A 17377-nucleotide genomic window follows, 5' to 3' on the forward strand; every position below is an offset into this window, starting at 1 on the left:
TGCCAAGAAAAGCGATGCTATAAAAGCACAAAAACATCCTGTTTTTTTTCATTTTAATTTAATAAATATATTTCAACTGGTGCCCTTTTTTGGCATTCTTGGCCTCCAAAAATGTCTGTGCATGTTCTGATCAGCACCAGAACCAATTAAGATCTGGTGCTGGTCTGATTTTAGTTTTCTGGATAGTTTTTTAATTTTCCCCCTTCAGCATGAAGCTGTCTTTCAACATCAAGTCAAAGCTTGATAAAGTAAAGGCCACACTTCAGTGTATATTAGACGAACTCTTAAAAGCATTTTGGCCGTTTACAATTGACTAATATAATTTCACAGTGACAGTTGATTAACCAATGACCATCACTGATTGATGATGTCAAGTTCGACAGATTTTCTTTTTCAAAATAAATGAACTTTTGATGTGAGTAAAAAAAAACATTTTGGGATTCTGAGATGCGTAGGTTTTTTTTTTTTTTTGTGGTTTTCAACTCTTAACTATTTTGATAAAAACATTTCCCATGAATAGTTTTTAAAAACCCTCCAAATGTTGTGAAAGCAGCCTTAATTTTAACAACCTGCCCAAAGCTATTTTTTCCAGCCCAACGTGTTCAAAAGAAGTCCAACTGGGGGCAAACCAGCACAGCATTACACATTTTACCCCAATCCCATAAAGAAAACACTAATCAACAACAACAATAAACACAACAAGCATAATGTGTATGTATGATGATGCCCCCTTCACATTTCTGCTTGCCCCCTCATATATGCATGCCTGGAACCAGCCTTGACCTATATACAATTTCAGATTCTTAACAATAAAAAAGCTATTAAACCTGTTAATGCATACAATATAACTTTGTAACTTGCATTTCTCTTACCTTTTTTCTTTGTTGTTTTTCTGTTATGCTACACGTCTTCCTGCTGTTCATAAATAAGTTATTTATTTGTGCATGAAATGTTTGCACCTTAAACTTCATTCATTCTTAATAGAGAGCGGCGCGCGCAGTCAGCGCAAAGTTACAAAATTTTGGAGGTGCAAGACCAGGCTCTGTGGCAGCGCACAGGGCCATAGGGACGACGGATTGAATGGCAGTTTGTCTCATCACTTCTGTGTTGCAGTTTAATGGACTGGTGAACTTTCCAGGGTGTCTCCCAACTCTTACCCATAGACCACTGAAGATTCTTTCAACAGCAGCAGCACTGATCTAACCCATTTCATAATGAAAAGCTTCCTTAACACAACAAATTCCCAACCTACTGAAATACAAAGCTAACATAGTGAATTGGGGTGTGTGTGTGTGTGTGTGGGATGACTTTGGACCTTACCTGTGAAGCCCACTGTGCATTCGCATTCGTAATGGTCCTTCTCATTTATGCAGGTAGCATTGTTCTCACAGGGCTGAGAAGCACATTCATTAATGTCTATTTCACAGTTGTGGCCCTGAAAACCGGGCACACAGAAACAGTGGTATTCTGCCGTTCCATCAATACAGATGGCACCATTCTGACAGGGTTCTGATAAACACTCATTGACATCTTCCTCGCAGGTCCTCCCCTTGAACCCTGGTGCACAGTGGCATTCAAAGCCATTTGGTTGTAAAACACAAGTGCCGTTATTCATGCAGGGTTTATCAATGCAGTCAGTCACATGTGTCCTGCAGTCCTGACCTCCGTATCCAGACGGACATCTGCAGAAATATCCATACAGCTGATCTACACATAGAGAACGAGGCTCAGAGCAAGGGTTGCTCTGACACTCATCCACCTCCTCTGTGCAGTTGTCTCCTGTAAGTCCATCCGGGCATATGCAGTGGTATTCCGTTGTTCCCGGGGTACTAATGCAGTCTTGACACGGCACAAAGAAGCAGCCATCATAAAGTTCATCACAGTTTTTGCCCATGTACAGCACACGTTCTCTGGCACAGATACAGGCGTAATCATCCATGGTGTCCACACAGGTAGCCCCATTCTGGCAAGGTGCAGACAAACATTTTTCTGATGTGGCCGAGCAGAGAGTTCCTACAGCAAGAAAAAAAGTTACTGTGAGGTCAAATAATTGAAGTTAAAAACCTCTGCCATATGGTAGAGTGATTGCCAACAAATCTTCAACCAGTCAAAGTGTATTTTGTTATAATCAAATTATTTATCACTAAGCTATAAGCAAATAGTGAGACTTCCTCTTCCAAGAGATATAACCATTAAGGAAAAGGGAATATCTCAAAAATAAGTGTACCCTTAAGCCTGAACTGTTAAAACGTTAATGTGTCCTGCAAGATCTAAATGTGTTCCTGCTACTGCCTGAGAGACAGGATAGGAGGAGAGAGAAAATAGCCCTGAGAGACAGAGACAAGTGTGCAATGTGAAGACAAATTAGATGAAACCCAGTAATATCAATATTGTGAAAAAGGAAAAGAAAACCTCTTTTAATGTTAGGGACATATTTGGAACAACGACCCAAACATTGAGCAGAATAGAGGGTAGGGCCAGTGACTTACCTGTTCTAACTGCCCCTTTAGTGAACCTAATGGACCAATTAATGTGATTGCTCTGACTACAACTATAAGCCTGTTTTCTCCAATCATGTTCCGAACTGAAGTACCCTTTTGGGTACGAAGCAAAATGGCTTCAAGACAAAAAGAGAACGCATCGCTTTGGAACCATCAGAAAACAATCCCATGAGTTAACATTTTGAATTGGTGCAACAAAAAAAAGTAAATGAAACTTTTTAGATGCCTTACAGTAAAGTTTGTTATCCATACAATGAATATCCAAACTTATTGCCGTCTCCAAATAAACACAGGAAGAATAAATCACACAGAGATCTCATTGCGATTTCACGGGTGTGTTTGTTCTCTACTCATCAGCTGACATATAACAACAACACATCATCAATGCAGAGGCCTTACTGAGCCAGCGGCGGATGCTGGTCTTTCAAGGAGGGGAAGCTCAATTTCAAGATCGCTGATTCGCTCATTTTGCTGTCAATCAAAAAGGGGCTCAGCCTCAGACAGATCATCCAATCATCATGCAGAAGCTGAGCGTCCGGGCCAGCCAAGGCCAGCCCACTGCCCCATAGAGCCCCAGAGACGCTGAGCGTCCGATGGGCGGGACAAAGCCCAGCATTTGAACTCACTGTTTAAAGCTGTGAAGCTGCGGGAATGAGTGAGAGGAAAGCCGCGTCGTTACCAGAGATAAGAAGCTGATTCTGAACAAATGTTGAGCGCGTTGTAGCGCATATTTAGTCAATGACATGAACACACAACAGTATATATTTGATCAATTATTTTTTGACATTTTACGGGAAGCTGAGCTTCCCTTGTAGTCTTAGAGCAATCGCCAATGTACTAAGCCAACCATGAAAACACTCAGTCAGTTAATGACACCAGGATGACATCTTCACTAGGTTAGTGTGTTTAAGGCGGTATTAAAAATAAGTATGTACACTGGACTGCACTACTCTACTACTGTTTAGGAGCAATGAGTGGGGGTTGCGGTGTATTTAAAGTTAGCAAAACAGAAAGGAGAAGAACGCGTGCGTGTGTGTGTGTGTGTGTGTGTGCATTCAGTGACAGAGCTGATATATCACACAAGGTGATAACAACGTATGCACCTTGTTCCTGGCGGTGCTCCTATATGATTGATTGTGTTTGCAACTTCTGGTAAAATAGCAATAGTTACAGTAAAGTTGTTTGTTTTGGTACCTAGATGTACTCAGTGATATTTATTTTTTAAGTAACTGGATTGCAGTTTAGTGATTTTTTTTATCTGTTTTGATAATCAGTTGCTTACGGACATATCTGAGATTTGCAGGGACATAAAGACTTGCTGCGTTCGTCGTGACGAAGCTTAACGTGGCTTCAGCTAGTGCTTTAAACATGCATCAAAAGTGAAACGAGGTTGTTGTTGATATCAGTGGATTATTTCAATATGGAAAATAAACTTAAAAACTGTATGTGTAAAGTTATGTGTACCTGTCCAGATTTCGGAAGACAGCAGTTAGTGTGTAGAAGTTAGGATACAGGTCGCCACTCCATCACAGGACAACACACAGACCTACAGGGCAAACAACTTTTCATGCACACAGTCGCATTTAATGCAAATGTACAATCTCAATTATTACCCAGTTTGCACATTTGAGAGAAGAAATTATAGTACTTAACACATGGGCCAGGCCCTGGCACTGGCCATGTTTTAAAGTCAGTGTACAAAAACTAATTACAGAGTTTTACAGAATAATATATTTCAAATTTTAGATTTATATACAATAATTTATATAACATATATGTTTTTCAGATTTTTTATCCATATAAACATCTTTGTAGGGGTGGGTTGGCCAAGTGCATCTTCTTTCCCTAGAACAATAGTTCCTCCCTCCAGCAACAGAAGATATATATATATAGTCGTACTTGTCGTCTTCTGCTTTATCCGGGACCGGGTGGCAGGGGCAGCAGACTCAGCAGAGACACCCAGACGTCCCTCTCCCCAGACACCTCCTCCAGCTCCTCTGGGGGGAGTCCAAGGCGTTCCCAGGCCGGCTGAGAGACGTAGTCCCTTCAGCGTGTCCTGGGGCGTGTCCTGGCTCTCCTCTCAGAGGGACGTGCCTGAAACACCTCCCATGGAAGGCGTCCAGGAGGCATCCGGTATAGATGCCCGAGCCACCTCAAGTGGCTCCTCCGGATGTGGAGGAGCAGCGGCTCTACTCCGAGCCCCTCCCGGATGGCCGAGCTCCTCACCCTATATCTAAGGGAGTGCCCGGCCACCCTACGGAAGAAGCTCATTTTAGCCGCTTGTATCTGAGATCTCGTTCTTTAGGTCATGACCCAAAGTTTATGGCCATAGGTAAGGGTAGGAACGTAGACTGACCGGTAAATCGAGAGCTTCGCTTTTCGGCTCAGCTCTCTTTTCACCACAATGGACCGGCACAGTACCTCCATTACTGCGGCAGCCGCGCCAATCCGTCTGTCGATCTCCTGCTCCATTCTTCCCTCACTCGTGAACAAGACCCCGAGATTCTTGAACTCCTCCACTTGAGGCTGGAACTACCCTCCAACCTGAAGAGGACAAGCCACCCTTTTCCGGTCGAGAACCATGGCCTCGGACTTGGAGGAGCTGATCTTCATCCCAGCCGCTTCACACTCGGCTGTGAACTGCCCCAGCGCATGCTGTAGGTTTTGGCTAGAGGGGGCCAGCAGGACCAGAAATCCTGTCCATAAAACAGGACCGGTGAGAAGGAGCAGCCCTGCTGGAGTCCAACATGCACCGGGAACAGGTGCAGCTTAGTGCCGGCAATGCGGACCAAACTCCTGCTCCGCTTGTACAGAGACCGGATGGCCCCTAGTAAAGGGCCCCCGATTCCATAGTCCTGGAGCACCCCCCACAGGGCATCACGAGGGACACAGTCGAATGCTTTCTCCAGGTCCACAAAATGATGTGGACCGGTTGGTCAAAACTCCCATGAACACTCGAGTACCCTGTAGAGGGTATAGAGCTGGTGCAGAGTTCTACGGCCGGCACAAAAGCCACACTGCTCCTTCTGAAGCCGAGGTTTGACTATCGGGCGGCTCTCTTCTCCAATACCCTGGTGTAGGCCTTACCAGGGAGGCTGAGGAGTGTGATCCCCCTGTAGTTGGAACACACCCTCCGGTCACCCTTCTTATGAAAGGGGACCACCACCCAAGTTATAGATAATTTCTATATCTTTTTCTTTCTGTTTTAACTGGCTCGCCATCACAACCAGGCCAGTGCAGGTTGAGATAAGACGTTTTATTGCACCTGCATGGAAATTTGGCTTGTAAACTGCAAACATATATCACAGATATGAAGCAGCAGAAAACTGATCAACTGCCCCGGCAGTCTGTGAGAACACAGATAGGGACCTAAAAAAGGATTTACAGGTCCTTCTCAAAATATTAGCATATTGTGATAAAGTTCATTATTTTCCATAATGTCATGATGAAAATGTAACATTCATATATTTTAGATTCATTGCACACTAACTGAAATATTTCAGGTCTTTTATTGTCTTAATACGGATGATTTTGGCATACAGCTCATGAAAACCCAAAATTCCTATCTCACAAAATTAGCATATTTCATCCGACCAATAAAAGAAAAGTGTTTTTAATACAAAAAACGTCAACCTTCAAATAATCATGTACACTTATGCACTCAATACTTGGTCGGGAATCCTTTTGCAGAAATGACTGCTTCAATGCGGCGTGGCATGGAGGCAATCAGCCTGTGGCACTGCTGAGGTCTTATGGAGGCCCAGGATGCTTCAATAGCGGCCTTTAGCTCATCCAGAGTGTTGGGTCTTGAGTCTCTCAACGTTCTCTTCACAATATCCCACAGATTCTCTATGGGGTTCAGGTCAGGAGAGTTGGCAGGCCAATTGAGCACAGTGATACCATGGTCAGTAAACCATTTACCAGTGGTTTTGGCACTGTGAGCAGGTGCCAAGTCGTGCTGAAAAATGAAATCTTCATCTCCATAAAGCTTTTCAGCAGATGGAAGCATGAAGTGCTCCAAAATCTCCTGATAGCTAGCTGCATTGACCCTGCCCTTGATAAAACACAGTGGACCAACACCAGCAGCTGACACGGCACCCCAGACCATCACTGACTGTGAGTACTTGACACTGGACTTCTGGCATTTTGGCATTTCCTTCTCCCCAGTCTTCCTCCAGACTCTGGCACCTTGATTTCCGAATGACATGCAGAATTTGCTTTCATCTGAAAAAAGTACTTTGGACCACTGAGCAACAGTCCAGTGCTGCTTCTCTGTAGCCCAGGTCAGGCGCTTCTGCCGCTGTTTCTGGTTCAAAAGTGGCTTGACCTGGGGAATGCGGCACCTGTAGCCCATTTCCTGCACACGCCTGTGCACGGTGGCTCTGGATGTTTCTACTCCAGACTCAGTCCACTGCTTCCGCAGGTCCCCCAAGGTCTGGAATCAGCCCTTCTCCACAATCTTCCTCAGGGTCCGGTCACCTCTTCTCGTTGTGCAGCGTTTTCTGCCACACTTTTTCCTTCCCACAGACTTCCCACTGAGGTGCCTTGATACAGCACTCTGGGAACAGCCTATTCGTTCAGAAATTTCTTTCTGTGTCTTACCCTCTTGCTTGAGGGTGTCAATAGTGGCCTTCTGGACAGCAGTCAGGTTGGCAGTCTTACCCATGATTGGGGTTTTGAGTGATGAACCAGGCTGGGAGTTTTAAAGGCCCCAGGAATCTTTTGCAGGTGTTTAGAGTTAACTCGTTGATTCAGATGATTATGTTCATAGCTCGTTTAGAGACCCTTTTAATGATATGCTAATTTTGTGAGATAGGAATTTTGGGTTTTCATGAGCTGTATGCCAAAATCATCCATATTAAGACAATAAAAGACCTGAAATATTTCAGTTAGTGTGCAATGAATCTAAAATATATGAATGTTAAATTTTCATCATGACATTATGGAAAATAATGAACTTTATCACAATATGCTAATATTTTGAGAAGGACCTGTATTGTCTTTCTTTCTTTATCGATTGATCTGTCTGTCTGTCTATCTGATTGATTGAGCGATTGATTGATTACCACTCTCATAAATCCAGGTGACTATTTCACCTCCGACAGCCAAGCTTTAGCTGCATATCAGAGGCAGGGAATGAAACACTTGGGATATTTTGTGTACCTGTACCTTCACCATATGCACCAGGAGTAGGAGAGTTAGCCCTGCTGCTACTTGCAGGAGAGGAAGTTCTGCCATCAAAACGAAATTCAGCGCTTTTAAAAACCTGAGATATCCCTTGCCTGCTTTCCAGGTTTTAGTTGCATGTTTTTCTGTCCGGTTTCTTTCCGCTGTTGGGAGCGTGTGTTGACCTGCTTGCGAGCGTACCTAACTCAGCGTGTCAGTGTCGACACAGAGTATGAGGAGTGTTTAGACTCAACTTTGGACATAGAAAGTAGAGTAGCAACGATGTAGGGACAGAAATCGCTCACGACGTGATCTAATAAAATGAATGACATCAACTATGGAAACGTAGTATTACTACCTTGTTGGCGGGGAGGGGTGCCCCACTTGAATAAGGGCTCAATAAACAGACATTTAAAAAAATAATCAGCAACAGAACACTTAACAAAAATAATATTCAGGCTACCTATATGAGTTTTTTTTTCATCATTTAACTGAGCTCTAATACTACACCTGAGCCTGCTTGTCCTTGATAAACCTTTATAGATCAGCAGAGTGGAAACAGCTATTTATATGAAACATTTAATAATAACTTTCAGCAAATTCATGCAGTTAAGAGTTCATTTATGTGGTTAAAAACACATTAAAATGTAAGGGGGGAACTTATTTTGTGTTCCGCATGACACATTGTTGCCCACTGGGGGAAGTTTGGCTGGTGTACAAAAGGAAGCCACACAGAATATTCTACCTGATATACCTGCAAGAGACTGGTCACAAGAAGTTTCCTCAGTTGGCAAAATTATAGTTTTGTGTGTGGGAAGAAGCTGTATTAATCATTTTTTGATGCGGCCAATGAGGTACAATTTTATTGTTTTATTTGTATCTTTTATTTATGTAGATTCTATATTTTCCTTGAGCTAGTGTAGGGTTATGTTTCCTTTCTTAGTTCTGACGGCATTTTCGGGGCATCCTTAAGACATGTAAAGACATGTTGTCCGCAACAAATGTCTGTTGAAACCCAAGAACGATGTTGAGCCTTGATTGAGCTCGAGAGGAATAACAGCCCTGCTTTAGTCTTTCCCATCTGTAGTTGTTTTATTGTTCCTTTTTTTCTCTTTTGGTTGATAGAAGGTACCCCCTGCAATGTGCTTACCTACCAATAGGGGTACGACTTCTTTGGATGCCAACTTTTTCCAGTCAGAGAGCGTAATTTTACTCTATCATTGTTCCTGTATTGTATTTTATATTTTGTTGCTGTTATATTAGTTTTCTTGTTTTTTTACCCTAGCTGTGAAAACTTTGCTAAAAATACATGAGACAAATAAAAAGAAAAAAATATTTGGAAGACTTTTTCTTTTTATTATCTCATTAGTTTTACTTCATTACTAATAATGGACTTTTACTCCACCACCACACGACTTAACTAAAAGAAGATTTATTTTCTAATGGGATGCTAATTGTTCTGATCTCCTTTTGGTTTTATTCTTACATTCACATGAAGGAGCTAAGTAAATTGAAGGAATAAGACAAAGTAGCCACACCAGCTGTTAGTACTGACTTTGGACTCAATTAGTTCTCATGTCTGGCCCAACTTTTGCTGACTAATTTAGCAGCCATGCCTCTGTAATAAGATTTTACATGAAAGAATGCATATTATACACAACACCACACAGCAGCAGATAAAGAGTAAGGATGATTATTTTTGCACATTGTTAATCATACTATCTTCTAAGCCAGGCATCTGTGTCTGTACAGAAGATAAAGTTGTATTTCTCCCACTACAATGGCAGTGGTCAAACTGTCATTGTGAAGGATATCATGTAAACCAATGATCTTTTTTTGTGGACAGAAGTGTGTATAACTGCACATTTTTGCAATGGAAACAGTCTTTTTTATATATTCTATTTTTACAAATTTTATTCATTTCTTGGAAATCTGCTTTAAGACTGTGACCTGTTCTTCCCCATTCAGGACAGAAGGATAATGTCATTTCCAATTCTGGTTAAGATGCATCCTACCTCCAGTCTGATGTAGAGACACTAACTAAGTTTGAAATTTCACAGATTACTGTGGGCTTCAGCAGGGGGGTGAGCCACCTGCACAGTGAAAGAATTACACGCGGTTGCCTGGAGTTTTAAGATTAGATCCAAATCATGTAAGAAGGTGTAAGAAGGGTTTTAGGAATGTTTATAGTAAATGATTGGGATTCTCACTTGAAAGTAAACTTCAAGGCTCCTTAATGCAATATCGTGCAATGATCAACCATGTTGGCTCAGGAGCAGAGCAATCTACCAGCCTGGAGGTTAGTGTTTAACTTCAATTTACACCTCCACAAGTAAAAAGAACAGCCTGGATGAACTGTCCCTGTTGTACCAGGCGTTGAGTGGTTTCCAGTATGAATGTATGCCAAGGTTTTAATAAGTTCCAGTTTCAAAACCATAAACGTTTTCCATCATGCGACTCCTAGCTTAAAGTTCTTTTAATAAGATGCCAGAGAAAGATCCGGAGTGGATTAAGTTTTCTACAACTGCTCCTTCCCCCTCTTGTTGTCCCTCAATGCCAGTCACCTGACAAAAAGAAGGCTCCAACAGTTTTCTATCCCGTACAAAAAAGACAAATTTGGGGAATGGTGGTGGGGCAGGGGTAAACCATGCGACCCACGGAGGCTACCATCCTCAACGCACCCGTCACAGGTTCGAGTCCTGGCCGTTGACCTTTGCTGCATGTGTTCCCCTCTCACTTTTCAACCAATTTCCTGTCAGTCAACTTACAAAACCCCTCTTTGAACCGCCACCTTGACTAGATGGAAGGGTTTGAGTGCTCAAATGATCCTAGAGGCCCCTGGTAGGGTCTCCCATGGCAAACAGGCTCAAGGTGACGGGTCAGACAAAGCGCGGTTGAAGACACCTTCACGAGGACCACAAAATTGAGGCATGTTACGCCGCACGTTACGACAGAGCTGGAGTCCCATCCTGGAGCCAGGCCTCGGGTCAGGACTTGTCAGAGAGTGCCTGGTGGCTTGGTTGCTCCTCGCGGGACCCGGCCAGGCCAAGCCCGAACAAGAGACGGGAGGCCATCCCCCAGTGGGTCCACCACCTGTAGGGGGAACCAGGAGGGACCCGTGCAAAGAGGATTGGGCAGCGGTTGAAGGTGGAGACCTCGGCGGCTTTATCTCCGAATGCTTAGGCTGGCTCTAGGGATATGGAATCTCACCTCGTTGGGCGAGAAGGAGCCAGAGTTTGTGAGGGAGGTCAAGAGATATCGACTAGAAATAGTCGGGCTCGCCTCCAGTGGGCTCTGGAACCCATCTCCTTGAGAGGGGCTGGACTCTCTTCTACTCTGGAGTGGCCCACGGGGAGTGTCGACAGGCTGTGGTGGGTTTGCTCATTGCCCCCCAGCTCAGCCATCTTGTGTTGGGGTTTACCCCAGTGGATGAGAGGGTCGCATCCCTACGCCTTTGGGTTGGGGAAAGGTCTCTGACTGTTGTCGGCCTACGGGCCGACAGTAGTGCGGAGTACCCGGCCTTCTTGGCATCCCTGTCTGGGGTGCTAGGTAGTACCCCTCCCAGGAACTCCATTATTCTGCTGGGGGACTTCAACGCCCACGTGGGAAATGACAGTGACACCTGGAGAGGCGTGATCGGGAGGAATGGCCTCCCCGATCTGAATCCGGGTGGTGTTTCGTTATTGGACTTCTGTGCTATTCACGGATTGTCCATAATGAGCACCATGTTCAAGCATAAGGGTGTTCATTAGTGCACTTGAAACCAGGACACCCTAGGCAGGAGGTGGATGATCGTGTCTTCAGACCTTTGGCCGCATGTTTTGTACAGTCGGGTGAAGAGAGGGGCTGAGCTGTCCACTGATAACCACCTCATGTGATTTGGATCAGCTGGAAGAGAAGAAAGCCGGACAGACTTGGCAGGCCCAAGCGCATAGTGAGGGCCTGCTGGGAACGTCTGGCGGAGCCTTTGGCCAGAGATGTATTCAACTCCCACCTCCGGGAAGACTTTGACCAGATTCCAGGGGATGTTGGACACATAGAGTCCGAGTGGACTGTGTTCTCTGCATCTATTGTCGATGCCGCTGCCCGTAGCTGTGGCCGGAAAGTCTGCGGTGCCTGTCGCGGCGGCAATCCCCAAACCCGGTGGTAGACACAAACTGAAGAAGGAGTCCTATAGGCTGTGGTTGGCTTGTGGGACTCCTGAGGTGGCTGACAGGTTCTGTGAGGCCAAACGTGCTGTGGCCTGGGCTGTGGCAGAGGCAGAGGCAGAGGCAAAAACCCGGGCCTGGGAGGAGTTTGGTGAGGCCACGGAGAAGGATTACCGGTTGGCCTCGAAGCAATTCTGGCAAACCATCCAGCGCCTCAGAAGGGGGAAGCAGTACTTCGCCAACACTGTTTACAGTGTGGCATTCCCTGGTGGAAGCAGAGGCTGGAGACTCGGGTTGGACTCACCAAGGTGGTTAAAAAGCTCCACGGTGGCAGGGCTTTGGGGGTGGATGAGATCCGCCCTGAGTACCTCAAGTCTCTGGATGTTGTGGGGCTGTCATGGTTGACGCAACTCTTCAACATTGTGTGGTGGTCGGGGACAGTGCCCCGGGACTGGCAGACTGGGGGGTGGTCCCCCTTCATAAGAAGGGTGACCGGAGGGTGTGTTCCAACTATAGGGGGATCACATTCCTCAGCCTACCTGGTAAGGCCTACGCCAGGGTATTGAGAGAAGAGTCCGGCCCTCAGCTTCAGGAGGAGCAGTGTGGTTTTCATCCAGGCCGTAGAACACTGGACCAGCTCTACACCCTCAGCATGGGAGTTTTGCCCAACCGGTCCACATCATTTTGTGGACATAGAGAAAGCATTCGACTGTGTCCCTCATGGTGCCCTGTGGGGGGTGCTCCAGGAGTATGGTGTTGGGGGCCCTTTATTAGGGGCCATCCGGTCTCTGTACAAGCAGAGCAGGAGTTTGGTCCACATTGCTGGCACAAAGTCAGACCTGTTCCCGGTGCATGTTGGACTCCAGCAGGGCTGCCCTTTGTCACCAGTCCTGTTCATAACTTTTATGGACAGGATTTCGAGGCGCAGCCAAGGGCCGGCGATGGTCTGGTTGGGGGACCAGTGGATTCCGTCTCTTATTTTTGCAGGTGACGTGATCCGGATGGCCCCCTCTACAGCATGCGCTGGGGCAGTTCGCAGTCGAGTGTCAAGCGGCTGGGATGAAGATCAGCTCCTCCAAGTCCGGGGCCATGGTTCTCGACTGGGGAGGGTACCTTGTCCTCTTCAGGTTGGAGGGGAGTTCCTGCCTCAAGTCGAGGAGTTCAAGTATCTTGGGGTCTTGTTCACGAGCAAGGGGAGAACGGAGCGGGAGATAGACAGACGGATCGATGCAGCTGCCGCAGTAATGGGGACGCTGTGCCGGTCCATTGTGGTGAAGAGAGAGCTGAGCCGAAAAGCGACGCTCTCAATTTACTGCTTGGTCTACGTTCCTACCCTCACCTATGTCCATGAACTTTGGGTCATGACCGAAAGAACGAGATCCTGGATACAAGCGGCTGAAATGAGCTTCCTCCATAGGGCGACTGGGCACTCCCCTAGAGATAGGTTGAGAAGCTCAGCCATCTGGGAGGGGCTTGGAATAGAGCCGCTGCTCCTCCACATCGAGAGGAGCCACTTGAGGTGGCTTGGGCATCTATATCCTGGACGCATCTATATCCTGGACGCCTTCCTCGGGAGGTGTTCCAGGCACGTCCCACCGGGAGGAGGCCCAAGGGGGCGGCCCAGGACGCACTGGAGGGACTATGTCTCTCGGCTGGTCTGGGAGAGCCTTGGGCTCCGCCCGGAGGAGCTGAAGGAGGTGTCTGGGGAGAGGGACGCCTGGGTGTCTCTACTGAGTCTGCTGCCCTCGCGACATGGTCCTGGACGAAGAGGAAGACGACGAGTACGATTACTAGTATTCATTATTTTGTAATTTTGCTTTTTATAAGTATTTTAGTGTATTTTAATTTTCAATTTAGATATTTTTTCTACAGAGATTCTTGAACGGTACCAATTTTCATAATTTTATTTGTGTTCATTTTTCAACATCCTACATATGAATACATAGTTTGTTATTTGTTTGAAGGGAAGGAAAAGCAAGAAAGTACGTGGGAAAATTCAGTGTTCCTGGCAATGCCTTGTTCTCAAAGTGCAATTAATACACTGTTTTTCCAAATTCATTGAATAATCATTGACCAATATAATCATTGTTATTGTATACTTTATGTATGATTGCCGTAGAACCTTATTTAGCCATTGTTTAGTCTATATTAATATTTTTTACTGTTTTGTGTGCCATTTTTTTTGTTATGTTCTATCTAATCTTACTTTTCTTCCAATTCTTCACTCAAGCAGCTCTCACCGCCACAATGACCTCTCCAACCTGTCCATGTTGTAATCGCTTTGGCATCTTGAGGACAATCCCCCTGCTCCTCTAATCTCCTGGCACGATACCTGTACAGATTAAGTCTTTAAGATCCAATCTTCATTCCTTCATCTACCCTTCCTGTTCACCTCTGTCTTCAGTGAGGTGTGATTCTTCGGACCTCCGTAGGGCAGAAGATGAACAGTGTTTAGAGATAAATATATGGAGACATGATAATTGTAGTCTGTCTGTGACATCACTATCCACCACAAATATAAATGAGATATGTTCTTCCCTAAGCTGCTCCAAAGAGACATAGTAGTGTTAGATCAGTTTTTGTAGTGACTAAGGGTTAAAAGACATCAAAATACAATCTTTGCTGTTATTTCAACTTAGTAATTATAAACATAACAAAGATTCATTAGCATGTCATTCTCATTTCGCAATCATAAGGGAACAAAAGCTACTTTTAAAGTCCCATCTCTTTGATAGATAGTTGCTGGTTATTTTGCTCATTTGCCATTTCATACCCTTGTGGTTTTGATTTTTTTCTTACCCAGCTAAGGTGTAAAATGGAACTATCTGCTATGTGATACAGACCATTAAAACTATTTTATTTCATACCTGCCAGCAGGAAATTTTGTACACATTTGACAACTGGCGATTTCAAGTTATTTTCTATAATACAATAATTTTACTGTAAGGAAATGTAGGTATATGGCTGCAATAAATAATCTTACCAGAAGGAGGTCAATCATAGCTGTTTTGTTTTAACTGGGATCAAAGTTTATCATACTTTGTAAGAGTCAACAGGTCCAAACAGGGTTCAGACCCAAACTAAATTAAATAGGGGGGGAATATAAAGTCTTCAGACATTCATATACAATTAAATTATAGACTAGACGATTTATATTACTATTTAACTCCATAATTCATGAAAATACCTAACCACCAAGAAAAATAAACTAATCAGCAGTGGTTTAAGAGGTTTATGGGTAAGAAACGGAGAAGGGGCTGATTACCCCAAGCTAAAAAAAGACCTGCAAAAATTGTAGTTTTCATTTATTTTTCCATATTTGATTTGATCTGTTTTGAAAATAACTGATTAATGCTCTAAAAACTAAACTATCTAAAATGTTGAGTTAACTAACATGGATACTTAAAGAACATTAGAAATGGAACTTTTTCTGCTGTGCCTGCACCTCTTGACAACATGCAAATGTAGTTTTGTGGAGAACAGAGATTTTAGACAACACATTGAAGACTGGAGACATGTAGAAGCTCTGTCTCCTTGTGTACGTGGCATTCAGACATTTCTAGATATAATGATTAGAGGACATCAATCTTCCATAATAAAATCAAGCTGTTTCTATAACTCAATTTTGCCTTGGCTCTTTTCCATTAAACTTAAAATGTAAAAGTTTTGACTCAGAGACAAAGCAAATGTTACAGAAAGCACAAAATCCATGTTTTAGGAGAATATTTAGCTTAGTGTGTGACTCTTTTACCATGGTCATCCTCTAAATTTTGAAAAGTTAAATATTTGTTTTATAACAGGTAAACAATATTTCCACAATAGTGGTCAAGCAATGCAAGAAATTGGTTTCCTTTTTTTACTGGGGACAAAATCCACAGATCCCACTCATAATATGTATTTTCCTGTCTCTGCTCCCCCATTTTACAACATGATGAAGTGCCCATCATCTAGATTCAAAACATTCCTGGAGGCTGTAATTACTTCTGGGAACACATCCATTGTATTTACTCATTTTACCCAATTCTCTAAAATAATAGAATTAAATTATTAGACTTCATAAGTTTAAAAACTTTGATATGTATAGAGATCAGCAGCAGTTTTATAACTTTTTTCTATACGTTTTTTCATTTAATTAGGTTTTCTATATTTACACTCATCTGTAAATCTATTTATAGCTATACAATGATAGCATGAATATATCTTTATTCATCAATCTCTTTCAGTTAAAAAATGCTGCTTTTATTGTTTTTACTTGTTTGAACTTACAGATGTTATAAAACACATAAAATCCCCACAAACAATCTAAAACATTAATCCACAGTAAAAATGTTATGCTTAGTAATAAATAATAAGAAAAGGGAATGACAACAATTTTGTAAATAAACACACACATATATATATATATATATATATATATATATAGAGAGAGAGAGAGAGAGAGAGAGAGAGAGAGAGATACTGTGTCTTTATGAGGAGAACTACATGGTTGAATTAGTGCAAATGTGCATGGTATTTATGTAGAGGATGCATTTGTTAAAAAAGAGCCTTTCATAAGGCTTAAGTTTTTATGATGTCAATTGTTCTGCTATAAAGACCTTGATATGGTTCAGAGTTCACAATAAACTATAAACAATAAATTTAATTTTGGGTAGGGAACACAGTAATCAACCATTGTCTGATAAACCTGAACTCTGTAGAAAAAGAATAAACCTACATTTACTGGAGATTACATGACCTCATTCGGCAGCTTCATTCAAGCAAAGAAAGATATGAACCAACTTTTTCTACTCCTCTATTGTTTGCTCAGATTTGAGTATGCATGACTGAGTGGTCTCATTCTGGGTCAGTCATGTGTCAAATCAGACACAGATTAACTGGACTCCTACCAGTTCAGAACACTCTTCATGTTATTAGTCTATAAAAGCCTCTGTAGTATTAGCAGTTTTGGTGATTAAAATGATTATCCTCTTCATGGCTGTGGATTTACTGGAAATCTTTGAAGTTCTTAATAATTGTTAAAGGTAACATAAGATAATATTTCAACATTGCAACATCTTTTTGAGTCACGTTATACATAGTTCAGGCACGGAAGAGTTTTTACATGCCATAGAACTTTGTGAAAGTCACTTGTTGCAGCATCATTAAGAGCCATATTAACATTCCTGTACATGTAGTACTTCAGTTACATACTAGTTAGTTAGAAAACATAGGACTTATTTGAACTTTCATACAAGGATTAAGTCTACAGATGCTATATTTACCAGAAAGCAATGATTAAAGTAATTCCACGCTATTCATTATAGTTATTTCGGGCGTTTGTTTCCTTTAAAGAACTCTCCCATTGGGACTTTTACGTAAAACAGAAGGATTAAGTGTCTCTACTCACCCCACTTGAACATCATCATTGTCAGCAGAAGTGTCTTTAGGTTCAAATGAACTTTTCCCAGCTCCATGGCAAAGCTACAGACTTAGGTCCATGCAAGAAAAACAAAATCAGAATAAAAAACCAAAAGGCAAGTGTTAAACCCTCGACAAGTTGCTCCGTGTTGGTGTTGGCCTCAG

The 17377-nt window shown here is 43.1% G+C and overlaps 1 protein-coding gene across 1 annotated transcript in view; it reads right to left on the reverse strand.

Moving 5' to 3' along the window:
- Positions 1–17377, reverse strand: part of crb2a (crumbs cell polarity complex component 2a) — a 77147-nt gene extending 59770 nt beyond the window's left edge. The window contains exons 1-2 of the mRNA XM_047371669.1: positions 17202–17377; positions 1321–2013 (exon numbers count right to left, since the gene is read on the reverse strand). Coding sequence (XP_047227625.1) covers positions 1321–2013; positions 17202–17268 — 760 coding nt within the window. The 5' untranslated portion in view covers positions 17269–17377. The remainder of the gene's footprint in view (positions 1–1320; positions 2014–17201) is intronic.

Source organism: Girardinichthys multiradiatus, chromosome 8 (assembly GCF_021462225.1).
Source record: "Girardinichthys multiradiatus isolate DD_20200921_A chromosome 8, DD_fGirMul_XY1, whole genome shotgun sequence".
Lineage (NCBI taxonomy): Eukaryota > Metazoa > Chordata > Actinopteri > Cyprinodontiformes > Goodeidae > Girardinichthys > Girardinichthys multiradiatus.